The following is a 27,413-nucleotide window of genomic DNA, read 5'->3' as shown; positions in this document are numbered from 1 at the left end:
ACCTAACTACCTATCTGAGGACCAGAACCCGGGGCCAGTTCAGTGACACTCAGCAGTGATGACGCTAATGTCAAAGGAAAGGGGATGCGCGGTCCTTTAAAATTACCTCGGAAAAAAAAAAAAAAAATAAAATAAAATAAAATTACCTCGGAAGGCTTCCATCTGTTTCTGAATACCCGTATGCATACAGAAGTCAAACATCAGATCCACATATTCTTCTGCATTATCCACTGTTATCATCTGTAAGGAAGGTTTGGCAGCATTAGTTCATTTCACCTGTTTACACAAGAGGCTCTTTCGGAGCCCAACCACTGCACTAGGAGCAAATCTTTACCTCATCTTCCCCGCTTGGCTTGAGATCCACAGCTGTGAAGCCGTATATTCTTGAAGAAGGGCAGAACTGGAAATTTAACCTGAAAGTTCAAAAAGATTTGGTTACTATGCAGCATTTATGACCGTTGTGGACTATCACTTTAACCAAGCAAAGATGTGGTACATTGTTTACACTGATTCATTAAATTATGTAAAGATGTGTTGCTGTTTTACCTTGCCTGCTTACGGCAGCTGAGTGGTTTAGTAAAAAGCTGCATGGTCAATAGCTAGGCAGCAGAGGGACAGGCAGCGCTGGTAGGCACAGATAAGTAGAAAGAGAGGGAGAGATAACAAGGAGAATGAGGGAGAGAGGGACACCCTGGGCCAGCCAGTCAGACACGGGGTAGGACATACAGAAGGGAAGAAAGGTAAAAAGCCCCAAGGCAAAATGTAGATAAAGGGGAACAGGTTAAAACAAGTTACAAGAGCGAATGGAAGAAAAGATAAAGCCAAGCATTCATAATTACTAATAAGTCTCCATGTCTTATTAGGGGAGCTGGTTGGTGGCACAAAAGAAAAGTATGCTACATCTATCAGTGCTACAAAAATCATAAATGCTCCCATGCTCCACCAACACAAACCTGCACACCAGCAGACAGTAAAATCAGGCATACCCACATCTCATTATTCATTTACTGGAAATGTTGAAGATTAAACCCAGACCCTTGTGTAAGAGGCTGAGTCTTAAAGGGAAAAACCTTGTGCATGAAAACTATTAGGCCAAATGCTTGCAAACCTGTCTGACTTTGCAAAGACGACATGAAAACATAGCTTGTCTGATTTACTTGACTCAAAATTTCCACAATGAATTATTGTAAGAGCATGTTTGTAAGGCCCGTCTCCCATTGCCTCACTTGTTGTTTACAATGTATACAAAGTGTGTATTTAGTATACTCAGGAGGAAAACAAATCCTTTAACATATCTATCTCATACTTTGATTTTTTTTTTCTTTTGACAGCATCTCAGCTTGTAGCTATGTGGCCGGGAACTCACTTTGTAGACCACACTATTGCTGAGCTCAGAGACCTGCCTGCCTCAGTCCCAAGTGCTCAGACCAAAGGCACACACAACTGGCTGTTATCTAACCCTAATGATACACAGTCTCAGACATGTGCCACTAGGCAACATTTCTGTTGCACAAACATAAACTATACTTAAACGAATCTAGATGGTACATTTTACTACACCACAAACAGCATACTACTACTTGGCTTCAAACTTGTACAGCAAGTTGCATTACTGAGTATCATAATGGTAAATATCTGTGACTAAAAACAGGTAAATACAGGAAAGATACAATGAAGAAATCAAGTGACAGAATTTTAAGTCCATTTTAATTGTATGAAGCCTACCTTGTTTATGTGGTCCACCTATGATGAAAACACCCGTGTAGCGTTATGAGTGTCTAATTCTTATAATTACTAGCAAACATTCAAAACATCTGCAAATGTACTAGAAGGTATGACAATTTTCTGCAGAAAGAAATGTACTAGAGCTGCAGGATCAGAATTAGTCGACACAGCCAACAGAGGTTTACATGCCAGTCACCTCTGACTTTTACACAGTAGGCTACATACACTAACTGAGAGTTGTCCATATATTGGCTTTGAATTTTTTTTATTTTTTATCAGGTCCTTTTTTATTATTATTGTTATTTTTATGGTTTATTTAACTTTATTTTATGTGCATTGGTGTGAAGGTGTCAGATCCCCTGGAACTGGATCTTCAGACAGTTGTAAGCTGCCTTGTGGGTGCTGGGAATTGAACCCGGGTCCTTGGGAAGAGCACTCAGTGCTCTTAACCACTGAGCCATCTCTCCAGCACTGGCTTTGAATTTTTTATACAAGATACAAATTTATCATATTTGAAAAATCAGATAATCCTCCAAAAATTTGATTAATGTTTGGTTTTTTATCTTTTAAGGCAATGTCTTATGTATACCAGGCTAGCCACAAATTTTCTATGTAGTGAACGGTAACCTTAAACTCTTCATTTTCCTGCCTGCATGCTCCGAGACTGGGATTCTAGGCACATGCCCACAGGCAGGGTTCTCTGCAGTGCGGAAGACCCAGGGCTTCACACACACTAGACAAGCACCACTCGGACCGAGCCGTCCACCCGACACAGTGTTGAAGTTCAAACAGATCCCACTACCCTCTAGCGCCCATCAGTGTGCTCCCGCCTCTACTTATATGCCAGAGACCCACAGGGACAGAGAAACAGAAACAGAAACCTTTAATTCCTCATTTGTTAGGTCAAAGAATAAATACATAAATCTTACCCTAAATCCTCGATGCTAAGTGGAGGTCCAGAACCTGATGGATTCTTGAGCACTAATTCCTGTAACTTTGTGTTCTTCTCATCTTCAGAAAGATTTTTATTGCCTAAAATTTGGCGCCTCTTGATAGCAAGGTCTTTAATTTCTTTTAAAAATCTGGCCCTATGCGGATTTACTAGTTCAAAATCTTCCCAAGTCAAAATTCCATTAAACCAAGCTGGGGGTTTGGGTTTAGGGGGATCGAGGATAAATTCTGACTTTGAGTCCTCTTCAAAGCTTCCTACTGAGAGAGAGTCATGACCTTCTTCTGTGGACGCTTCCGACTGACTTTCTGTACAGTGCAAGTCTCTGTCGCCTCGTGATTCATAGATCAGTTTGCTCATATTGCTTTTAATGTCCCCCATGCACATAAGTTTAAAGAAAGGCTTAGAAATAGGCAAGTCCACCAGTCTATTGTCTTGAATACATTTGGCTAAGAAAATGCCAAGGAAATGGAAGAGCTTTGTGATCCTTTCCAGCTCGTCACTGTCCTGTGGGAATGGTGCTGTGAACAGCCCACAGGACCGCTGCACGTAGTATCCAGGAGGCTTCAACCCACCTCCAAGATCAACCTAGGTTTTAAAAGAAACACAATAAACTAATAAATAAATAAAAAAAGTTATCAAACCATCTATTACCATCTAAAAGATTCATAAACATGAAACACTTTTTAAAAATTTAGTCATTTAAAGATGTATGAACATTAATTAACTTTGGCAAACAAATTTAATCCTTAAATTTTTTTTTTTTTTTTTTTTTGGTTTTTTGAGTCAGGGTTTCTCTGTGGTTTAGGAGCCTGTCCTGGAACTAGATCTTGTAGACCAGGCTGGTATCGAACTCACAGAGATCCGCCTGCCTCTGCCTCCCGAGTGCTGGGATTAAAGGTGTGCGACACCACCGCCCGGCTAATCCTTAAATATTTTAATGGCACTAAGGTTATTCAATAATAAAAGTATAGGCCAGTCTGGGCCAAAAAGTGAGACCAAAACCAAAACTAGGGCTGTCAAGACGGTTAACTGTGCTAGAGCTCTGCCACCACGCCCAATTACCAGAGCTCAGTATCTGTGACCCCGATGGTGCATGCAGAGAGTGGACTCTTCCCACAAGCTGGTTTCCACAGATAACACAGCATGTGTACACAGTAGTGCATGCATACACTTGTCCACACAGATGCACTCACCGTCAAGCCTGCTGGCCTGAGCGCACATGCAGTAGGAGACCAACTTCTGAAAGTGGTCCTCTCATCTCCACACGTCACACTCACACTCTCTCTATGAAAAACAAGCACTGCCAATGTGGCTCTGTGGTAAACTGTTTTCCTAGTATCCATAATGCACTGGGTTTGAGCCTCAGTATTGGGGGTGGGAATGGGGTCTTAAATAAATAAATAAACAACAATCTTTAAAAGTACAGCTAGGGAACCCGAGAGCTGGCCCAGCAGGTTAAGAGCACACTGTCTGTTCTTGCAGAGAAACTGGGTTCAGTTCCAAGCACTCATATGGTGGTCACAAGCCTCTATATCTCCAGTTCCAGGTAATCCAATGGCTAGATCTGCTCCCCCAGCATTAGGCACACATGTGGCACATACATGTACAAACATCCAGAAAACACTCATATACATAAAGTTAAAAAATTTAAAAGTTCAAAAAAACAAGTATAGCCAAAACACCCGGCACAGCACATTCTAACATTGTGTGAAAGCCCAAGATGAGAACCAGATCTCACATGACGAGACTCGTCATCTGGGAAGTTGTCGTCACAAAGCCACGTCCCCAAGTCAGTCCTCTGGAATTCGGCTGCCACAAGTGCATAAAACTCCAAAGTGGGTCCCAAGCCAGTTCCTTCTTCTCCTAAAAATTCAACCTAAAAACAAGGATAGAATGGTAAAGAAAAGGTCACTTTGTAGGACATTTTGTTGGTGTTTTCTTCAGAGACAGGACTTCTCTGTATAACCGCTCTAGCTATTCTAGGACTCGGCTTTGTAGACCAGGCCAGGCTCAAATTCATGGAAAGGCGTGTGCCCCCACTCCTGACCATCTTTTAAATGAATCAGTTCTGTCGCACACATCCAGTAGCATCCATCCATCTCCTTTTTCAGAACAGGATTCTGGGACTCTGAAGCCTTCGTTTCCCCCTGTGGACCATCAGGCACTGCGCTGAGCACTGTGCATGCTTTAGTTACTTGTTCTGGAGATTCTATCTCATGACTCAGCAGAATAATCAAATCTCATCTTTCCATCAGAAGAAACCAAATCTCAACCATTTACTTGAAGCAAGGATGGTATATAGGTTTTTTCTACCTGGGTTTTATGACCCAACACCTAAATTCTACAGTTGTGACTTTAAGCAATCACCTTGGAGGCTTCTGAATACACTCTATCTGATGCAAAAATGATAGGAAAATTTTCAGAAAAACTTAAATGATGAGTCAGGCAGTGGCGATACATACCTGTAATTACAGCACTCAGAAGGCAGAGACAGGCCGGATCTATAAATAGCAACAGTAATAAAACCTTGCACATCTAGAGACTTACGACATCTGATGTAGCCAGTCTGTGATGGTCACATCCATGACAGGTCACTGTGTAAATGGGGTAAGACCCAGAAATGCCCACAGCATCATCCTGCAGTAAGTACTGCCAGCTGCTGCGGGGTCAACACCACCACACTTTAGGGGAGGCAATACTACAAAAGCACAGCTTAATGGAAGGGAAAAATGTAGCTAGCCAAAAATAATCCCTTGTGTGTTCTGCCCAGTCCAACGTGGTCAATAAATAGGTCATGGCGCAGATGTTGATAATCAAGAGAGGAAGAGGGGAGGCATTCTGAGATGCTCTGCCTGGAAGAAAGGCTCTGCACAGGGGGAGGAAATCCTCTTGTTGTCTGCCATGGTTTACACAGTGAAGATAGCTTCCCTGGTTCCCATGCATTCTTTCCCATAAAAAACCAAAAAGCTTTACTTTACATGAGGTTACCTCTAGAACTGATTTCCGATCTGCGTGTATTTGCATGACATTCTCAGCCCACTCCATCAGGGATTCACCACGTGGAACTTTTACTCTTTCATGCTTGAGCCGACCAACTCTAAACTCCCCAGGATCATCTCGCCTCACACTGCTGGTGGTCCTTGTTCGCTCCACTGTGGCTTCTCGTCGATTCTGTAGCCACACTATTGCCCTGAAACACACCACCAAAATCCTTATATACTTAGACAGTGGCTAAGTCAGCAGCAGAAGGCACAGAATGAAGGGACTGCTTTGCAATTGTTTTTAAATGTTGTTTGGAGACAGGCGTTTCCTGTATCTATTACCCGATTCCCAAGATTACAGGAACACAATGTGCTGCCGCGTTAGAATCTCAAAAAAGTGTTCAGTCAGGTAATTTATTTGGTTAAAAAAAAAAAGGTCAGTGTCGCCGGGCAGTGGTGACGCGCGCCTTTAATCCCAGCACTCAGGAGGCAGAGGCAGGCGGATCTCTGTGAGTTCGAGGCCAGCCTGGTCTACAAGAGCTAGTTCCAGGCTCCAAAGCTACAGAGAAACCTAACTCGAAGGAAGAAAAAAAAAAAACAACAACAGTCAGTGTCTCTGTATCCCAGGATGGCCTGGAACTCACTATGTAGCTCAGGCTGGCCTCTTACCTAACAATCCTCTTTCCTAAGCCTCCAGAGTGCTGGAATTATAGCTGTAAACAAATATACCTAGCTAGTTAATTTCAAATAGCAATTCATTAAGTAAAAATTAATAAAATTCATTTTGTTATAACCTTCCTTAAAGAAAGAGAAAGAACTAGCTATATATTTTCTTTGTTATTTTATCAATTAAATAATATTAAAGGTCTGTGATGCAAACATTAAATAATACATAAAAATAGTGTCATGAGAAACAAAAAATTGGTTATGCTATCTTTATTACTATGAAAGGCACTGACAACTACCATTAAAATGGAGTGTGTGTGTGTGTGTGTGTGTGTGTGTGTGTGTGTGGCTGGATAGGCAGCAGTGGGTGCTGGGAACCAAACTCTTATATTTTTGGTTGTGAGCCTAGCCTTTAACAGCTGAACCATCTCTCCATTCCTAAAATGGGTATTTTAAGACATTAAAAGAATTTTGTGTGTGTCCCCAAGTGTACATGTGGAGATTATAGGGCAACTCTCAGAAATCAGCTCTTTAATTCAGCCACATGGGTTCCAGGGACTGAACTCAGGTCCTGGCATTCAGTGCCAATCATCTTCACCCACCGAGAAAAATATTTAACACCTCCAATACACACTGTTTCACGTTTCAACCACAATAGGGAACCAAAGAGCTAAAGAGAAAAAAAAAACAAACAAAAAACCCTGCTCTTGTGAAGCTGTGGTCTAGAGGAGGAGACAGGACAAAATCAAATCCGCTATACACGAGCCAGTAGAAAGAGAAAAGTCACCAGGTAGAAGGCACAGGCAAATATTAACAATGTCTGCAAAGGATGGGGCTGCCGCTCAGTGACCAAGACCTTATCCAGCATTTACTGAGGCTGGGTTAGACTCTAGTGCGCTAAATAAAAATGAAATGCGATTTACCAGCATTCAGTCTGATTTACTGAGGATTTTGTAAGTTGCCAAAGAATTCTTGAGTGTTAGGAAATAGAAATCGATGCAATCCATGCTGTACCAACAAAGCGTCTGCATCCAAGTGAGCGTGGACAACGTCCAAGTGTTGACAACCCTTCCCAGACACAATGCATCCCTCCATCCACCCGAGCAGCGCACATGCATATTCTCAACTTCTATAATGAAAGACACCTTAATTCTAAAAACATCAAAAGGGTCACTTCCTACCTGGATGCACCAAATGCTGTACAGGTGAAATAAAGCTGCCTAGTTTCAAATGGAATCAAGAAAGGACACTTGCTGGTTAACTGTTCACACCAGTCTGGCAGAGCCCCACTCGCCAAAGCCAATGGTTCCTGTGGGTTAACAAGCAACAGCTTAGTGCTAAGAGCATTAAGTGAAATCAATAATGAACACCAAAGACTATGTGAAGGAGTACTGCAGAGGAAAGAGGATAATCAGAGGCAGAGAGGAGAGAAAGGCACACAAAGGAAGGCTCATCAAAGGTCACCCAGGCGATTACCTCGATCTGCTGTAAGATTTTTGTGGTGATTTTTTTACTAGTAAATTCATCAGGTGGAAAAGTAAACTGAGGCTGCTCATCACCATCTGCAAAGTTAATTAACACAATTAATAAAAAAAAAACAACCCTGTTTTTCAACTGATCCAGAAATAAGGAAGATTTCTTACGGACCTTCTTGGGATATTCTGGAGTAAGGGTCACTGGCAACTATATACAGAATGCGCAGGAGCTGAAGGACATCTTCCACTCCACAGGAGTTCTGGCCGTTGCCAGCTTTCGCCTGAGGCTGCTCTTTTGTCAGATTAAGAATGTCGCTACTTTGAAGAGTAGAAATTGCCCCCTGGTTTAATCCAGACTTTGTTCCATGCTCACAAAAATCCTGAAAGACAAAGAGCAAAATTAGCAATCAATCACTTTTTCAAGAAAATCATTCATTATTCTTAGTATTAATATGATTGTTGAAATTTTTCTTATTTTTGAAATAACCATTTATCCCACAAGACAAAAAGCTTATTCAAAATCATTCACACTGTCAAAGGAAATGAAAGCCCAAGCTTTGGTCCACCGCGTTCCACAGCCCAGGGGCATCTGCACCTTAGCACTGACACATTAACCACGCCACTCAAACTCTCCAGATGCTCTTGCTGTTTCCTTATCTTCTTCGGTGCTGGGCATCTAATCCAGGGTCTGGTGCGTGCTGTGTTAGCACTCTACAGCACTGAGCTGTACCCTAGCCCTCAGTTCTAAAGCTAAAACAAAGCGCAAGCCATTCCCACTCAAACCAATACTTTAGTACAATATATACCTTATATGCGGCTATGAGCTGAGAACAGTTTCTGTTTTTCCTAATACTTTTATTAGTGCCGGTTAATTTCCAGTGGCGCAGGAAAGCGGCGTCTGCGTTCTTCTGCAGGTAGGTTATCAGATCATTCTTTGGTAGTTCATCAGTGCCAAGGTACTGTTCCACATGCTCTATAGACCAGCAGCCCTACGGCAGGAAAACCAAACAGAGGCCTCTCCCAGTAATGGGGTCTGTGATGTCTTACATGCATTACAGACACAGCCATGAGATCATGCAACTTAGTCTAACTTCAAGAGTTCAGCGCCAGTCTCCTTCCTCCTCAACTGTGATACAATCTGTTTTTTCTCCTTGGGTTGGTTTAAATAAGATGGCAACCACAGACTCATATAATTAAAGGCGTACCTGCCTGGGAGTGGAACTGTCTGAAAGCTTTAGAAATACTAGGAAGTGTAGCCTTGCTGGAGGAAGCGTGTCACTAGTGGTGGGCTTTGAGGTTTCAAAAGCCCGGACCAGGCCGGCTTTCTCTGTCTCTCTCCTCTCACCCTCGACTCTCTCAGCTCAACAAGTTTCAGAGGATAACAATATCAGTAAGTGGCCTAGAAACTATTCTTTTCTTATGATATTTTTTTTTAAAACAATACAAATGTTTTATTTAATAGTCGCAGGTCATCATGGGCCAAGTGGTGTATACTCAGGACCCAGCAGGAAGGTCAGTCAGCGCAACCTCCGAGCCTCTCTTTCTGACTCCAATAGGGTGAGCATGTCTCCCTCTCGAACGGGACCTTTGACATTTCGGATGATGGAACGGCTGGTGTCATCCATGAATTCCACACGGACTGCGTGCACTGTCCCTGCGAACCGGTCCTGCCCAGCACTTTGGTTACCCTAGCGAGCTTGATGGGCTGCACGCGACTCGTGTCCATGATGGCGGCGATCAGGCGGAGAGGGCTCTTATGATATTTTAGCCAAAGAATGTGGCTGCCTTTTGCCCTTGTCCTAAAAATCTGCCTAAGGCAAAACTGAGTTTTGGATTAATAGCACCGCAAAAAAGGACAATGTGCTGATGTAATTGGACTAAGGGGCCAAGGTCCAGCCCCAGCAAGGAGCAGGACGTGGCAACTCTGGGAACATGGCTCTGGATTTACAGTCAAGGCTACAAGAAAGGGGCTGTGCTCTCCCTCTCTGAAAAACAGCTGAGGCAAGGCATATGTCATGGGTGTTCCTGCAGGGAGGCCTAGAAAAGTCGCTCCATGGAACTGTGAAAGTGAAGCCTAGATTGCCTTGGAGAAGCTACAATTGTAAGATACCTGCCAAGGAGAGCTGCTAACAGGGAGTGGACTCAGCCCGAGAGAGGTGTGCTGCAGTCAACAAAGCTGAAAGAACTTAGGGATCCAAAGGGCACATGGAAATACAGAGTCTGAGTTTGCCCAGCTGATTTTTGGTCCTGCTTTGGTTGAGAAGTCCCTTATTTGGCTCTTAGCTTCCTTTTGGAATAGTAACATATACTCTGTGCCATTGTATGTTATAAGTATGGGACCTGCATTTTGATTTATACAAGGGGTTACAGTTAAGAGATTGCCACTAGTCTCAGAATATTTGAACTTTGGACATTTTGTTTTATTTTTCGAGACAGGGTTTCTCTGGAGCTTTGGAGCCTCTCCTGGAACTTGCTCTGTAGACTAGGCTGGCCTCAAACTCACAGAGATCTGCTGGGATTAAAGGTGTGCACCAACACTACCTGGCAAACTTTGGACTGTTTAAACACTGTTGAGACTCTGATAGATTGTGGGAACGTTTGAAGTTGGACTGAATGCAGTTTTGCATTATGTGGCTAGAAAGCTATGAGGGCCAGGGAATTGAATGTCTTCATAGGCTCGTAGATTTGAATGCTTAGTCATCAGGGAGTGGAGCTCTTTGATAGGAACAGATATGTTAGGAGGTATGACCTTAGTAGAGGAAGTGTGTAACTGGCAGTGGGCTATGAGGTTTCAAAAGTTCAAAACAGGCCCCTTCTTTCTTCCTGCTGCCTGCAGAACAGGATGAAGCGACTTCTCCAGCACCACTCCCGCCTGCTGCCATGCCGCCTGCTATTATGACACTGGAAACAAGCACCCAATCCTGTAAGAGCTGGCCATGGTGTCTCTTCACAACTATAAAACACTCACTAAGACACTCTTCACATTTTTCACTAAACATCTAGGCCCCATTGTGTAAAAATAACTTACCATTTTCCCATTTTCTTTTTCTTTATCAGAATCCTTCATTTCTCTATACATGATTCTAAACATGAAGACATTATTTAATTAATTCATAAACCAAATATATACTTATTTCCAATAAAGATCTAATCTGAAAATATAAGTTAATGAGGTCATTCATTAGATATACATTTCATTAAACACTGAACTTGAACTCAAGGAGTTGTCAGCAAATATTCTAGCACTGAAGTCTATTTCCAACCTTACTCTTTCCAATGACTCTTACAGTATATCCCAGGTTGACCTCAAAACTGATTCTGCTGACGGTATTCTGCCTCCCAAATGCTGGGATTAGAGCCACATGACACTTGTATGGCTCAAAAAGTATTTTTTAGACAAAACATTCCAAAGAAAGCACACATCAACCAGGTGTGGTGCTACATGTCCAGTAAGTAAGTAAAGTATGAGTAAGAAAGAGGGGGCAGGAGGATCATAAGTTCAAAGTCATCCTTTACTACATAGCAAGTTTGAGGACAACCTTTGCTATGTGAGACGCCATCTTTAAAAAACAAAACAAAGGACAGGTGGGGACAACACAGAAAAAGCTTGTCTCTGATGTGTTCCCCTCTGTGTGCCTTCAATACCACTGTGGAATAAAGAAACTGCCTTGGCCTGTTGATAGGGCAGAACTTAGGTAGGCAGGGAAAACTAAACTCAATGCTGGGAAAAAGAAAGCAGAGTCAGAGAGAAGCCTTGTAGCCCTGCTGAAGATGGACGCCAGAACGTCATATAGGGTAAAGTCACAGACATGTGGTGATACACAGATTAGTAGAAATGGGTTAAATTAAGATATAAGTGTTAGCCAAAAAGAAGCTAGAACTATTGGATCAAGCAGTGTTTTAAATAATATAGTTTCTGTGTGGTTATTTTGCATCTGAGCTGCTGGGCAGCCAGGAAACAAGCGGCCTCCTAACACATCTCAAAACAAACTAACAAAAACCCCAAAAAGACCACAAATACATACATCAATTCTACAGTTTTCAATTTAATTTAAATTACTCGTATGTGCGCACACTGGATGCACACACGAGTCAGTTCTCGGCTAGAGCTCTGGCTGCCAGGCAGATGTGCCATCTTAACAGCCCCAAGCCTGCAGAGCTTTTAACAATATGAATGCTCTATGTACTAAGTGTTTTGACTTCTTTTAGAGTTACATAAATAAAATGAGGCAAAAAAGTAATAGATAGAAAGGCTAGGAATAAGAATGATAAGAAATGCTTATCCTCTTTTTTGTTATTTTTTCGAGACAGGGTTTCTCTGTGTAACAGCCCTGGCTCTCCTGGAACTCCTCTGTAGGGCAGGCTGACCTCAAACTCAGAGATCCGCCTGGCTCTGCCTCCTCAGTACTGAAATAAAGGCGTGTGTCAACAAACGCCACCCAGTAAGAAATGCTTATTTTCCAAGACAGTGAAATCAATTTTGAGTATCTGAGGTGATAAAATCACTGTACTTTCTATCTCAAAAATACCTACCTTACTTTTATCAAATACTGTCTAGGATTATGAACTACTGAAAGATCATAAACCAAATTAACAAAAGTGAAATTAAGCCGGGCGGTGGTGGTGCACGCCTTTAATCCCAGCACTTGGGAGACAGAGGCAGGTGGATCTCTGTGAGTTCGAGACCAGCCTGGTCTACAAGAGCTAGTTCCAGGACAGGCTCCAAAGCCACAGAGAAACCCTGTCTCGAAAAAAAAAAAAAAAGTGAAATTAAGTGTTAATAATTTATTGGTTTGTTTTTTTTTTGTGGATTTTTCGAGACAGGGTTTCTCCATAGCTTTTGGTTCCTGTCCTGGAACTAGCTCTTGTAGACCAGGCTGGCCTCAAACTCACAGAGATCCGCCTGTCTCTGCCTCCAGAGTGCTGGGATTAAAGGTGTGCACCACCAACGCCCAGCTATGCTTCATTTCATAGATTTTAAAACTGAGAAACAAAACCGGTCAAATTTTGGGGGTTTAACTTGGGTACAAATTTGACCACAAGCACACTAAACCAGTTGGGTCATTGACAATTATTTGTGGAGTAAATAGAGCAGTTTAACTTACTCCACAGAAGGGACAAGTAAGATAAATTTACTATTTCTATCACATGCAATTGTAAAAATTCAGATAACACTGCTCTCAGCCCTGGGTCTATCTCTAAAGGTCCTTCTAGCTCTAAAGCCTAGCCATCCTACAGCTGCAGTCAGAAGCAGCCTTATTGGTCCCTGCAAAGCAATAAAACAAGAAACAAATCTTGTCTGTTCCTGGAATGCACAATACAGAGACTCCACACTTTGCTCATAGACAGTAACAAAGACTGCTGAAATATCAAAATCTCTTACGTGTAAGTGGGCTCCCAAATACGTCTAAGTTTATCTGATTTCACATTGCCATTACAAGACAGCTGAAGCAATTTCTGTACATAATAAAAGATGGTTGATCTGAAATTGGTAAGTGGCAATTCAACTTCCCGAGTTGTTCCAAGCCCAGTTACTTTCAGTGTGAGAGCCAATCGAGGGGATGGAGTACATTCAACTTCTTCCAAGAGCTCCGAGTGTGGTGTTCCTAAAGATATGAAAGATGGGAAAACAGTCTCACACAGGGCACTGCACTAGGAGACCAGGCCACACATTCACTTAACAGCATCTACTTAGGACTCGCTGGCTTCAAGATTTACTTGACTTACTATTTCTGGTTTTTGAGAAAAGGTCTTATCATGAGGTTCAGGGTGGCCTAGAATGTGCCATACAGTCCAGCAAGTTCCAAGCTGGCCTTTGAACTCATGGCAATCCACTTTCCCGAGCCTCTCAGACCCGGGACAACATGATCCCTGACTGTCCTACTTGAAAAAGTAAAATATTGCTGGGCAGTAGTGGTGCGACCCCACCCCCACTCCTGCCCTGCCCTGTCTAACAGCCTAGCTGTCCTGGAACTAGCTCTGTAGACCAGGCTGGCCTTGAATTCAGAGATGGGAGCACTACACCGACTTTATTCCACTGTACTTTAATTGAAACATGGCCCTGTCACTGAACACAGAAAGATGAACGTCCTTCCACTCACTAGCATACACAAAGCAGGATGCAGAGCTCATATTCTGATGTGTGGCCAAAGTAGTACATCAGGATAGGAACAGTACTGACAGAGCTGCCTGTGCTGCTTAAGTAACTGCTCTTCTACAAAGGGAGTACAGAGCATCTTATTCAAGTTGTATCTATCTTTAAGACATTAAATTAAAAAAAAATCTGTGAATCATAGGGAACAGTCTCTTTATATCAATAAAACCATAGTTAGCAACAAACCTTTTTTAAGTACCATGTATTAGAATACCTGGTATTTACTGGGACACAATCAGGTACCATGATATGAAAGTCTTAACATCATCTTTTTTTTTAACTTCCTTGCCAAACAAGAAGCATCATTTTCTCCATGAAAGAGATGTGGAGATCCAATATTACTACAAAATGAGTGCTCTTACAACACAAATATATTTTCTCACTCTTCTTGAGATTTGAAGTTTTAAGCCAAAATTGTTGCCTTTATTCCTTCTGGAGGCTCCACCGCAGTCAGCTTCTTGCTGTTTTTCACTTCTAGAGGCTGTGCATGCCCACATTCCTTAGCTCACAGCCCTCATCACTGATCTTTGCTTCCCTGGCATCACATCTCCTGTGGTTCTCATCCTTCTGCCTCATTCTTACAAGGATGATACTGGGCCCATCTAAAGGTGTTTAACTCAATTTACCTACAAAGTCTCTCTCCATGTTGGGGCAACGAAGTTTTAAGTTCCAGAAATTAAGATCTAGGTATTGTGAGTAGGAGGGGGCACATGAGGTACCTATCATACCCTAAAAAGGTGAAGTCTTTTTTTTTTTTTTTTTTTTTTTTAGTTTTTGTTTTATTGTGGAGACAGAGTTTGATAATGCAGCCTAGATGGGCTTGAAGTCCACCTGTTTCTGACCCTAAATTTCAGGATTAAAGGCATGTGCCGCCATACCTAGCCCTATGAAAAAAGTGTTAGCGGATGAAGTTGTCAGCCAGGCAAACTGACTCTAGAAATCTTGAATGAAGAAGCAGATAGCTTTTCAAAGTTAACAGAATTTAAAACCCCACCTTTAAATAACACCTTGTTTAAAAGACTTTATAAATACAAACAATGCTTTGTTAGAGATAAACCTTCATGGCAGAGCACATGAGTCCAGGTCCTAGGTTCAGTCCCTAAACACACACACACACACACACACACACACACACACACCCAGAACAACTCTTCCTCGAGAAGTCCATATCCATTCTCTGAAATGTATCTTTCTTTCTAAACAATTTTCTTAGCCCCCATGCTAAAATTAAAAAAAAATCTATCTTAAAGTATGTATTCTACTCCCTCCCCTTCTTTTCTCATTTGAAGGTTTTTTGTTGTTCTTGTTTTGAGACGCAGTCTCTTCTAGTCCAGGCTGAAGCTGGCCTTGAAGTTCTGATCCTCTGACCCTCAATCATCAGCCTTCCATGTGATGGTACCGCAGGTATGTTCCAATACACCCATCTTAAAATACCTTTTTATAAAACCCCAACTCTGCTTGAGAGAGAGAGAGAGAGAGAGAGAGAGAGAGAGAAGTTGTGATTGGCTTCTCTAAAATATCTGGTTTTGATTTATAGGCAGTTGTGAGCTGCCTGGTGTGGAAGCTGGGACTTGAATCTGGATCCTCTGCAAGAACAGTGGCTGTTTGCTTTAAGGCTGAACCACCTGGGAGTCCCACCACCTTTCTGCATGGGTGCTGGGAATCCAAACAGGTCTTCAGACATGCAAAGTAAGTGTTCTGCCAACTAAGCCACCTCCCCAGCCCTAAGACAGCATTTTTTTTAAACTTATTTTTTTTAAATATTTACTTATATATGGGACAGGGAGGTGCCACAATTCCACATGTTGTGGAAATCATCTGACAGTTTATTAGCTTTCTTCTTCTACCATGTGGATTCCAGGGTTTGAAACCAGTTTGTCAGGTTTAGCAGCAAGCTCCATTACTCATTGAACCCTATCACTGGTCCCAACATCTATACAATTTAGAGTTTAAAAAAAAAGAATTTTTAATATTAACTTGCAAATATAAGCAGCACTTTACCTCACTGGTTACCAATTAATATTAGACCACACACGGAAATACACTGTACCTGGGGGAGGAATCTCCAGGTCAGTTGTCTGTTGGACATTCGTACGACCTGGTCTAGGATCAAAAGCAGGAACCAAGGCAGAAAACTGCCGCTTTAGCACGTAGTCGTCATCCCAGGTCCTGCGGCGTCCTCCCTTGGTTTCATACTCCTCTTCCTCCTATGGCAGGAAAATTCCACATACAGTGACAATCTTATCCCTGAACTGACTTATGTCTACCAAATAAGGCAACCACAAGGTAAGTCATCCTTTAATTTTAAATAACATTTAGTTACTTATGTGAAATTTTTATGCCTGTGTAGAGGGCAGAGGACAGCTTGAGGGAACTAGTTCTCTCCTTCCAACATGTGAGTCTCAGAAACCAAACTCGGGTTGTCAGGCTTGATGGCTAGAGCCTCTGAGCCATCTTGCTGGTGATCTTTAGTTCTCTATGGGGACTGTACTTCCTTTACTTGAACTGAAGTAATCTAATACAAATGTGTAAAGACACATATTTATTTATCAAATATATACTGACCAGTGGTCACAAAAATCTGTACCTGTGCTAATATGACAAAGAACTATATTCAATCTCTATTTCCGGAGTTTAAGACCAGGCTGGTCTACAGAACGCCTGTCAGAACAGGCTACAAAGCTGCACAGAGAAACCCTGTCTTGAGCCGGGTGGTGGTGGCGCACGCCTTTAATCCCAGCACTTGGGAGGCAGAGGCAGGCGGATCTCTGTGAGTTCGAGACCAGCCTGGTCTACAAGAGCTAGTTCCAGGACAGGCTCCAAAACCAGAGAAACCCTGTCTCGAAAAACCAAAAAACAAAAAAAAAAAAAACAAAAAAAAAACAAACCTGTCTTGAAAAACAAACAAACAAAAATATTTTACCTAATCTGAAAGATTCAATCTGATACTGAACTAAAATCTATTTACAATTCCCCTCTGTTGTTTTGTTCTTTTTTATGATTTATTTATATTTTATGTGCATTGGTATAAAGGTGTCAGATCCCCTGGAACTGGATTTACAGACAGTTGTGAGCTGCCATGTGGGTGCTGGGAATTGAACCCGGGTCCTCTGGGAGATCAGTCAGTGCTCTTAACCACTGAGCCATTTCTCCAGGCCCTGTTTTGTTCTTTTTAAAAGAAACAATTCTTTCCTTTCTACATTACAGTCTTTAAAATAAATTTACAGTAGATCTCATTCTTCTCCGTATTTATTTTAGCTCCAAATAGTTTGTGACAGTTAGTATTAAGGGTATGATTTTAAAAGAATGAACTTCTTTTCTTTCTGTGATTTAACACAGTTTCCTAAAGACAAAAAAACAAATACAATCTCTATTTCCTATCTTTGATTTACAATTTGGTGGCATAAGACTAACAATCAAGAAAAACCTGGGCAAAAGTCACAGGCAACCTTTTGAAGTACTTTTCTAATTTCCTATGAGTCTATTATTTTAAAATAAGTATTTTCTTAATGTAAATTTCATCTCATACTAGATGGATCACACAAAATGGATGAGTCACTGGGAGGCATTTTGAATTCCTACAAGGCAAACAGATGAAAGTCTTAACTGTTAAATGAAATGGCACACATGCATACATACGCCTCTCAAAGTTTGAACACTTGATAAATTGATACTACATGGCTATTGTGTTAGGCTTGCATCCTGAACCTGAACTACTATGTATGACTTCAGAGTCGCTCCCGCTGAAAACTGTGATGAGCACTTAGAGAGTCAGTGGGGGGAAGCAAGGTAACTCATGCGGTGTAGTGAGAACTATGCCCACCTCACAGTGACCACTGTCCACTAAGGTCACCACCTCAAGGGGCTGATGAGATAACTCAAACAGCTAAGGGCACTTGCCACCAAATCTCATGACCCGAATTCAACTCTTGGGACCCACGAAGTGCAAACAGAAAATGTTTACCTCCTCTGATCTACACTGGGGGAAGGGGTGATCTATAAAGAGTAGAAAAGTAGGGATAAGGACTAGAGGGTGCTTGTCCTTTTTTTTTTTTAATTTTTTTTTTTTTTTGTGTGTGTGTGTGTGTGTGTGTGTGTGAGACAGGGTTTCTCTGTCCTGGAACTCAGGCTGTAGACCAGGCTAGCCTTGAACTCACAGAGATATACCTGCCTCTGCCTCCTGAGTACTGGGATTAAAGGCGTGCACCATCACCTGGTTGAGATGTCTTAATGAAAAACAAAGCATTCCTTCAACTACTACACACCTCTGCTGTTTTACTATCTGCTCATTTTTACTCAGAGCCCAAAATGAAGCAGTTTCACATAAGAAACTCACGGCTGCTCTATACCAGAGCAAATCCCGGATTCTCTGCTGGAACCTACACACCAGGGCAGGTGGTTTCAGGTGAAAGCAGCCCCTCCTCCTCTGGCATATGATGTATCCCGTGAATGTAAAAACACATGATGGGGGAGTAAACGTGGATGTACCTGCTCCCCGATAGGTCGGCTGCCTGCTCCAGAAGGAACCTGTGGCAGCTGTGAGGTGACAGCGTGGTGTGTCACATCTGAGCGGGAGCCAGCTCGACGCTGCAGGGATGGACGTCTCAGAATCTAAAGTTCAAAATTACCAAGAGACACATGTTTAATGATTTGATCAACATTCTTCATCCAGTCTAGCCCAAGAATAGCGTGACTTAAAAACCTTTCTCTCCTCTGGCCGATGAGGTGCTTGGGGCTTGCTTTTGTGGTGCACTGTGTACTGGTCTTCCAGTTTAAGGCACTCACGTGCGCTCCTGTTTCCATAATCCTCGGGCTTGAACCCAGAGCCGTGCGTCTGCAGAGTGCACTCCACCACACTCACACCTCCAACCTTTCTAGTACCACTTTATTTTGAGACTAAGCTTTGTTATATAGCCCAGTCTGGACCAGAACTTCCTAGGAATCCCAAGCTGCCCTCAATCTTCCTGTTTCAGCCCAAGCGACAGGACAACATGTCACCTGCCCTTATTTTCCATTCGCTGTGCAATACACAGTAAGAATACTCGGGTACCCTGGTATACATGGAGAGGTTAGAGGACAACCTGGAGGAATCCAGTCTCTCCTTTCCTTTCACTGTGAGTCCCAGGGATTACTGAACTCAAGTCACCAGGCTTAGTGGCAAGCATCTTTCCCACAGTCTTGTGGGCTCCAGGCATATGCCATCTAAATGATACATATTAAAAAGTGTTTTTTAAAAGTTCCTCATTCCTGCCGGGTGGTGGTGGCACAAGCCTTTAATCCCAGCACTCAGAAGACAGAGGCAGGCGATATCTGTGAGTTCGAGGCTAGCTTGGTCTACAGAGCAAGTTCTAGGAGAGGCTCCAAAGCTACCTTTGTCTTAAACCTTGTCTTAAAATAAATAAGTTCTTCATTCCACTAACATTTTTTTGTCATTTAATATTTTATCCCACCTATTTTATTTCTGAGACAACCTTTTATGCAGCCCAAACTAATCTCAACTCCCCAAGTGCTGAGAACAACTCTGGATTTCTGATCTTCCTATCTCCACTCCCCAAATGCTGGGTCAACAACCACCATGTCTGGCTTCTAACACCTATATTAGTGAAGGGAATGGGCGAGTCTCTCTACCATAACCTCCTCGTATTCTTGGTCCTCCTGATTGTCATCTTCATTCTCATCATCTTCCTCCTCAGGCTCGGGCAAATCCTCATCATCATCTAGCTCAGCTAAGAGAGTACTGGCACGACAGCTGTCAAGAAAATCTAGGAAGGAAAAAGCCAACAGCCTTATTGTCAACACAATTAATACACAGCAGCAAGGGGTCTTTGCACCTGCGGTTGTACAAACTGAAGGTAAAATGCAAAAGGCTCAAGCATAAATGATGCCACCTACATATCAACACATACAAGATAAGAATTAACAACGGAGACTAATCACAAGCATGGCAGAGAAAATGGATGACCACGAAGTGTATTTCAGTCTGTAACAATCTACGAAAGGACACCCATGTGAAGGATATTTAAAACAAAACAAAAATACATACAACCCCACCTTCATTCTCTGAGTGTTACTGGAAATACAATATGTGAAGAATGCACTGGCGTCATGGATTCCACCCGTGAATATCTACTGAGCATACACTATGGGTGAAGAACTGTTATATCACATATATATCATTATAAACATAGCTAGAATGTCCAGAAGACAGAATTTAATAAATAAATGAACTAGTCAGGTGGTGGTGACACACACCTTAATGCACTTGGGAGCAGAGGTAGGTGGATCTCTGAGTGTTTGAGGCCAGCCTGGTCTACAGATCGAGGACCAGGACAGCAAAGGGTGTTTACACAGAGAAAGACTGGGAGGAGGCAGAAATCATTAATAAATAAATAAATTAAAAAAAAATAACTAACTAAATAAACGGACTAATATCTATAAATATAAGCTTTTATAAAAAGGCCTTATGAAGACAAACAGAATTTAAGACAATCAAAAAGAATGAAGCTGGGCTGGAGAGATGGCTCAGAGGTTAAGAGCACTGACTGCTCTTCCAGAGGTCCTGAGTTCAATTCCCAGCAACCACATGGTGGCTTACAGCAATCTATAATGAGACCTGGCGCCCCCTTCTGGCTTGCAGGCACACGTGGAAGGAATGCTATACACATAATATAATAAAAAAAAAAAAAAAAGAATGAAGCTTAGAGCTGGCACGTTACTTAATGACAATGACGACTTAAGAATAGTATCTGTTTGTTACAGAGTAAGCATATCCCCTTCATCGTCTTCTTTCTTAGGGATATCTCTCCAGTGCAGACTGGGTCATGTTGAAGTGATGGTGTATAGTATAGCTGTAATACAAGCACTCAGTAGGTGGAAGCAGGGGAATCATGACTTCAGAGTCAGCCGGAACTACAGTAAGCTTCTTTCAAAAACAAAACAAGGACCAGCAAGAAGGTTCAGTGTGTCAAAAATGCTTGACAGACAAGCCTGACAACCTGAGTCCAATCCCTAAAATCTGCAGCAGAGGGGAAAAGTTGATGCTTGGAAGTTGTCCTCTGACCTCCACATACATGTATCACATGCACACACAAAGAATAATGAACAATTTTTAAAAGTATGTATCAAATTTATATCATCCAACATAAAGACACTAACAAGCTGTTCTTTAAGACAACTAAAAACAAACAGCAGGATAATAATGAGGCTAAACAAGAGAAGTGTTTACTAGCTGTATAAAAGGAATACAAACTCTTTTCTTCTCTCTCTCTCTCTCTCTCTCTCTCTCTCTCTTTCAAGACAGGGTTTCTCTGTGTAACAGCCTGGCTGTCCTGAAACTAGCTGTTGTAGACTAGGCTGGTCTTGAACTCATAGAGATCCACCTGCCTCTGCCTCTCAAGTACTGGAACGGAAGGGGCGTGTACCACCACTGCCCGGAAAAATGAATCTGTCATGTGCCTAACATTTCTAGCACCTTGGTCTGCATATTGAAAGGCATCCACCTGCAGACCCCAGGAGGGAGGGTGAGGTCACAAACTCAATACTAGAACTAAGCAAAGATGGAAATACATATTCCAAAAGGACATCAGATTATCCAAAAATATTTAGCAACTCGCATTTACAGACCTTAGAGACAAAAGCTTTATAATCAGATTTCAGAAGTATCATGGTATTCTACTTAAAGAGGTAAACATTTTTTTAACAGTTAATATTATGAAGCCAGTATGTGTCCTGTAATTATTGACAAGTCCCAGCACGACTGGCAACAATTTTAGCATCAGTGACATTTAAAAACATGGTGTGTCTTACAATCAGTGGTATTCTAGGTTTAACGTGTTGTATGGAGTGGCGGGGCTGTGTTCTGGCTCCCACATGGCTAGCTTATGCCCCGAAATAATTACACATAAACTGTATTCTTTTAAAACACTGTTTGGCCCATTAGCTCTAGCCTCTTATCGGCTAATTCTCACATCTAGATTAACCCATTTTTAATGAGTGTAGCACCACGAGGTGGTGTCTTACCAGGAATATTCTTAACCTGCATCCATCTTGGAGAGGAGAGCTATGGCGATTGCCTGACTCGGTTTTCTTTCTCCCAGAATTCTGTTCTGTCTACTCCACCCACGTAAGGGCTGGCCTATCAAAGGCCAAGCAGTTTCTTTATTAATTAACCAATGAAAGCAACAGATAGATGACACTCCCACATCATTAACGGACTATATTCCCCTTAGCATACGTGAGGGGCTATGTGGAATGTACAGGAGCTCTTGCAAATGTAACTGGCTCTTCAAAAAACAAACCCTTACACCTTCAGACTGGGTTTTCAGGCACAGACTCTTAACATCATCTACTGAAATTTTCTGATATTGCAGAACCACACTATGCCTCTCAGAGTAGAAAGTCTATGCTGCAACGATGTGACTCCACAGCACTGGATGGCAATCTGAAGTCTGCCGTCACCCTTATCCTCCATGCAGGGTGACGAGCAGAGAGAGTCATTTTATCATCTAATACTTTTATTTTGTTTTGTTGTTTGTTTGGTTGGTTTTGGTTTTTCAAGACAGGGTTTCTCTGTGTAACAGACCTAGCTGTCTTGCAACTCACTCTGTAGACCAGACTGGCCTTGAACTCAGAGATCTACCAGCTTCTGACTCCTGAATGCTGGGATTAAAGGCGTGTGCCAGCATTGCCTGGCCAACAGTCCTACACTTTACTTCCTTTCACACTGGCATACCCACAGCTGCCCCTTTTGTTTCGGGGTGGGGGTGGGGTAAATTGAGATGGAGTTTCTCTGTGTAGCCCTAGCTCTCCTGGAACTGGCTTTGTAGACCAGGCTGCCCTAAAACTCAGAGAGAATTGCCTGTCTCTGCCTCCCAAGTGGTGGGATTAAAGATTCACAGCCTCATTAATTTTAGGATTATCACTACCACGAACAAGAACTCTTGCAAAGGACATGAGTTCGGTCCCCAGCACCAGTTCCCAACCGCCTGGACCTCTAGCTTCAGGGGATCTAATATCATGTATTCTGAATTCCATGAATACCCATATTCATGTGTGCATACACACATGTACAAAGAAAAATAAATCTTAAAGCTTAAAATTATTGCATCAACAAACGAGGGTGAAGGGACAGTCTCCATAAAAATAACTACCTCAAAGAATTTGATATAAGATATAAGACTTTGATAAAATAATCACCAAATTTTGCACATTTAATTTACAAAACAAGAAATTAAGAAAAATGATTTTCATAAAAAAAATCATATCAAATCTTTGGCTTAGAAGAGACAATATTATAGGGAAAAAAAGAAACCCCATTAAAGAAGTGTACAGTAAAAAGTATTTAAAATATATCTTTATATAAACTCTAATATTTGAAATTATCAAAACTTATTTTTTAAAAAGAACTAAGGGCTGAAGATATAGTACAAGGACAAAGCACTCGCTCACCTAGCCTGTGAGTCCTGGGACGGCCAAAGGGAAAAAACAGGCAACATGACCAAGGGCTGGGTGGTAAAAGGCACTGAATTCATCTTGACAGGTAAATAGCTTTTTTGTAAGTAATTACTTTTTAAGGAATTGATCCTGAGGACATTCCCAGCAATACAATCCTAAATTGTACACACATGTTTATGGGAAGGAAAAAGTTATAACTATAAAAAGTATATAATTTGGAGGCTGAAGAGATGGCTCAGTGGTTAAGAGCACTGGCTGCTCTTTCAGAGGTCCTGAGTTCAATTCCCAGCAACCACATGGTGGCTCACAACCATCTGTAATGAGATCTGGGGGCCTCTTCTGGCGTGCGGGCATACATGGAGGCAGAATGTTGCATACACAATAAATAAATCTTTAAAAAAAAGTATATAATTTGTCATGATAATCCCATAGTGGAATATTGGTAGTAATCTCAAGTGTTGTAAAAACACATTTAGTATTAGGATATATTTTCAGATTTACCGAGTAAAAGAACTGACTGAAAGACCTAATTCCCTTTTGTGTATTGTGCGTGTGTGTACACACACGCGCACCAGACATATACTTGATCAGGTCTGGACGATAGGGACTCTACATTTTCTATTAAAATTTTTTTCTAATATGATAAAAGATCCACAAATTCTTTTAAGCTATAAAAAACAATCTGTATTAGTGTTTTGCCTGAATATATGCATGGGTGAAACAAACATGCCAAGTGCCTCAGAGGCCAGCAGAGGGCATCCATTCGCTGGAGCTCCAGATGTTTGTGAGCTGCCCCGAGGATGCTGGGAACTGAACCTGGTCCTCTGCAATAACAGTAGGTGTTCCTAACTGCTGAGCCCTCTCTCCAGTTACTTTTTAAAAACACTGAAAGAATCAAATAGCTTTTGTCTCTGAATACTGTACAGATGCCATGAAAACAAAACTTCAGAGCTTTCAGCCAGTGCACGCCTTTAATCTCAGTACTCGGGAGGCAGAGGCAGGTGGATCTCAACTGTTTTTATTGAGGTAAACATTTCCCCCACTCCTCTAAATTAAAAAAATTCATTTTATGCGTTTTTTGTTTTGTTTTGTTTTGTTTTTTGCCAGCATGTATGTCTGTGTACCACACACATGCCATATCCTTGAAAGTCAGAAGAGATGCTGAGTCCCTTGGAGCTGGAGTTATGGACAGCTATGAGGTGCTATGTGGGTATTGGGACGAGAACCCACATCTTCTGCAAGACCAACAAGTGCTCTTAAACCCTGAGCCATCTCTCCAACCCATATAATCAGATAATTGTAATACTCCACACCATGAGTTTTCATATTCTATGAGGACATTTATATGGAAGGTTATAGAGATCTGAGAACAGTGCACAAGTTGAATCCCGGCAGTCAGGAGGCAGGGACAGGTGGCTTCCTTGAGTTTAAGGCCAGTCCAATTACATAGTTTTAGACCACCTAAGACTACAAAGCGAGACCTTCCCTTAAGCTCCCATATCACCAAGGATAAAGCACAGCACGACATATATAACACACATCCAATGCCAATGCACAACCTCCATACTGTAACTTACCATATAAGGAATACTCAGCCTCCTGACCCGTGTCACTCTCACTAGAGGTTGACGTGAGGCTGGTGGTTAAAGTATTACTTAACGATTGACCCACTGATAAAACTGTTGTCGCCGTAGCTACATTGCTGCTGCTAGTAACACTGGATGTTGACATTGTCACTGTGGATGTAGTACCAGGTGTGGTCAAGTTAGGGAAACTCTGAGCACCCATAAGAGGAGAAGCTAAAAATAAAAATGAAGCGAATCAGTTAAAATACATAGGATTGTAGGAACCTCAGAAAAAAACCCACAAGACAGCTTTCCAAACACCATGAAACACATTAATAATGAAAACACTGAAAAGCAAGAACTTTGGGAACCCAACTAAAAACCAACTAAGGAAACTACCATTTTAAAAAACACTATTATCTTCAAAATGTTTAAAGCCTAGCTTTTACAAAAAGAGAAATAAAACAAGTAATTTTACTGTAATTTCTATGGGAATTACTTGGACCCATTAATAACTTACATTACAATTAGATAGCTTTCAGAAGCTAAAATGAACACAGGAGTAAGTGAAAGCTATACTACTATATAGCATCACTATTTAATATTTAATAGTCATCTACTTTGTCATGTAATTTTGTTGCTTAATCACTTATTATAAATACAAGCTAATCTGAATTCTTAAAACTGAGACTCTTCAGAACCTGACTTCCCAGCACCAAGGTGCTGCACCTGATGTCGTGTCTAGCACGGCTAACAGCAGCTGAAGGCTGCACCAGAACACCCTGATGCTGTGTCCCCGGGGTGGAAGCACTGGCCCCAGAAGGAAGAGCTCACTTACTTGCGGTGCTCATCACATTCCTCCCCAGGGTATTAGTGTTGTTATCACTGCTGCTTCGGCTTAGGTTCATGTTGTTCGTGGCATTAGTCCGCGCTATGTTTGCCACTCTCCTTACAAAACTCTCCAGGCTAGACGTTTCTCTCGAGGACAAGTTAGGTACACTTGCACTGGAGCTCATAGGGGCCCCAGCAGCCAACAAGGAACTCACTGACAGTCTGTTACTTGCTGAAGAACTAAGGGGGCGCTGTGAAGCTGCTTCCTTGTTAGTTAATTCAGATACTGAACTAACATCAGGAGAGCTAACACTGACAATCCCCATGGATATTGCACTAGACTCCCCAGGAGCTCGGACAGAACTATCAGTGCCTAGCTTCCTCTCCGCATTTTCACTTCCCGTTTCCGCTGTTAGGGTGCTGGTGCTTGCACTGGAAGATGACCCTACTTCTGTTTGAGGGACGTTTTCAGCAGATGAAAGAACAACAATTGGTTCAAGTACATCAGCTCCTGAAACTATACTGTGTTCCATTACAATTTCTGATCTCCGTTCCGTTTTGGTCGAACCCAAGCTGATGTCGCTGCTACTGGCCACGCTACACACAGAACTGCTGCTTCCTTTTCTACTTGAGGAGCCTGCAGCAGCAGACGTCTTGTCTGGACAGTTGTTTTTCACCAAGCTGCTCCATGATTGCGTTGTGCCTGAAACAGTGGATGAAACAGGTTTGGGTGATGCCACTGTATCAGGGTCGTACCCTGGTGCAAGCTTGAGGTCAAATTTTCCTTCTGCGCCCATACGGTAAGAGTTTGAGCCACCAGCATCCCAGGTGACATCAATCCAGCCTGGAAAGGGACAGGAGTTTGTGAGACCCAGCAGAAAGCAGAGAGGAGCGTGTCAGACAGTAGCTCCACAACGTGGGATCGGCGATTCGTCAGTGCTGCTGCACTTGCGGCATTACTAACCACTTACAGTCTGTCATACTATTGAGATCCATTTAATCCTTACAAAATAATACTAGGAAAAAGAATGCACAGTATACACAAGGTTTCTGGAGACCTAGAAAATTCTTCCTCGTATTACATTTATCTCTGTACATCCCAAGACTGTGATAGTCTTCTGTTGGTTTGGTTTTTAGGGACAGGGTTTCTCTGTGTAGCCCCTGGTTGTCCTTGAACTCACTCTGTAAACCAGGCTGGTCTCAGAGACTTGGGCCACCACCACCTGGCCATATTTAAAAACACTGTAAAAGTGGTATTTGTATCTATTCTGTTAAAATGGACAGGGGGAGATCTTTTCAAATGGTTCTGGGGATGAAATCCAAGGCCTAGCACATACAGCATCTACCACTGAGCTATATCCCCACCTGAGGAGCAATTTCTTTAAATGTGAAAGAACTGAGATTTCAAATTCAACAAGTGAAAAACTTTGAACTGTTAATATGACTATGTGAACAAATGTTCTTCCTATGAAGAAGTGCTAACTCACAATTAATTTCTAAGGTTGAATAAATCCTGAAAGTGACAGGTAAGACATTCCTGTGTCACTTATAGAAATTTTAGGTTACTTGCACAAAGAAAATAAGTTGGCATTTCAGCTGTGTTCTCAAAGC

The 27,413-nt window shown here is 42.0% G+C and overlaps 1 protein-coding gene and 1 pseudogene across 5 annotated transcripts in view; both read right to left on the bottom strand.

Annotated features, from left to right (window-relative positions):
* Hectd1 (HECT domain E3 ubiquitin protein ligase 1) overlaps positions 1 to 27,413 on the bottom strand; it is a 91,681-nt gene that overhangs the window by 2,908 nt on the left and 61,360 nt on the right. For 3 of the 5 annotated variants that reach the window (XM_041658719.1, XM_041658720.1, XM_041658723.1), the window contains 16 exons: positions 25,810 to 26,646; positions 24,984 to 25,205; positions 19,582 to 19,715; positions 18,442 to 18,564; positions 16,004 to 16,160; positions 13,183 to 13,405; positions 10,828 to 10,882; positions 8,606 to 8,788; positions 7,972 to 8,179; positions 7,801 to 7,886; positions 7,506 to 7,633; positions 5,666 to 5,867; positions 4,416 to 4,553; positions 2,655 to 3,262; positions 335 to 413; positions 147 to 240 (listed from right to left, as the gene is read on the bottom strand). In XM_041658719.1, coding sequence (XP_041514653.1) covers positions 147 to 240; positions 335 to 413; positions 2,655 to 3,262; positions 4,416 to 4,553; positions 5,666 to 5,867; positions 7,506 to 7,633; positions 7,801 to 7,886; positions 7,972 to 8,179; positions 8,606 to 8,788; positions 10,828 to 10,882; positions 13,183 to 13,405; positions 16,004 to 16,160; positions 18,442 to 18,564; positions 19,582 to 19,715; positions 24,984 to 25,205; positions 25,810 to 26,646 — 3,477 coding nt within the window. The remainder of the gene's footprint in view (positions 1 to 146; positions 241 to 334; positions 414 to 2,654; positions 3,263 to 4,415; positions 4,554 to 5,665; positions 5,868 to 7,505; positions 7,634 to 7,800; positions 7,887 to 7,971; positions 8,180 to 8,605; positions 8,789 to 10,827; positions 10,883 to 13,182; positions 13,406 to 16,003; positions 16,161 to 18,441; positions 18,565 to 19,581; positions 19,716 to 24,983; positions 25,206 to 25,809; positions 26,647 to 27,413) is intronic. The other 2 variants (XM_041658721.1, XM_041658722.1) reach the window with 2 other exon arrangements.
* LOC121452537 lies at positions 9,225 to 9,529 on the bottom strand (annotated as a pseudogene).

The sequence above is a fragment of the Microtus oregoni genome, unplaced genomic scaffold, assembly GCF_018167655.1.
Source record: "Microtus oregoni isolate MIOR12 unplaced genomic scaffold, Mior012 000009F_ref0000495, whole genome shotgun sequence".
In the NCBI taxonomy this organism is placed as follows: Eukaryota; Metazoa; Chordata; class Mammalia; order Rodentia; family Cricetidae; genus Microtus; species Microtus oregoni.
Note: the sequence above shows the minus strand (reverse complement) of the source record. Positions and strands in the feature narration are given on the sequence as shown.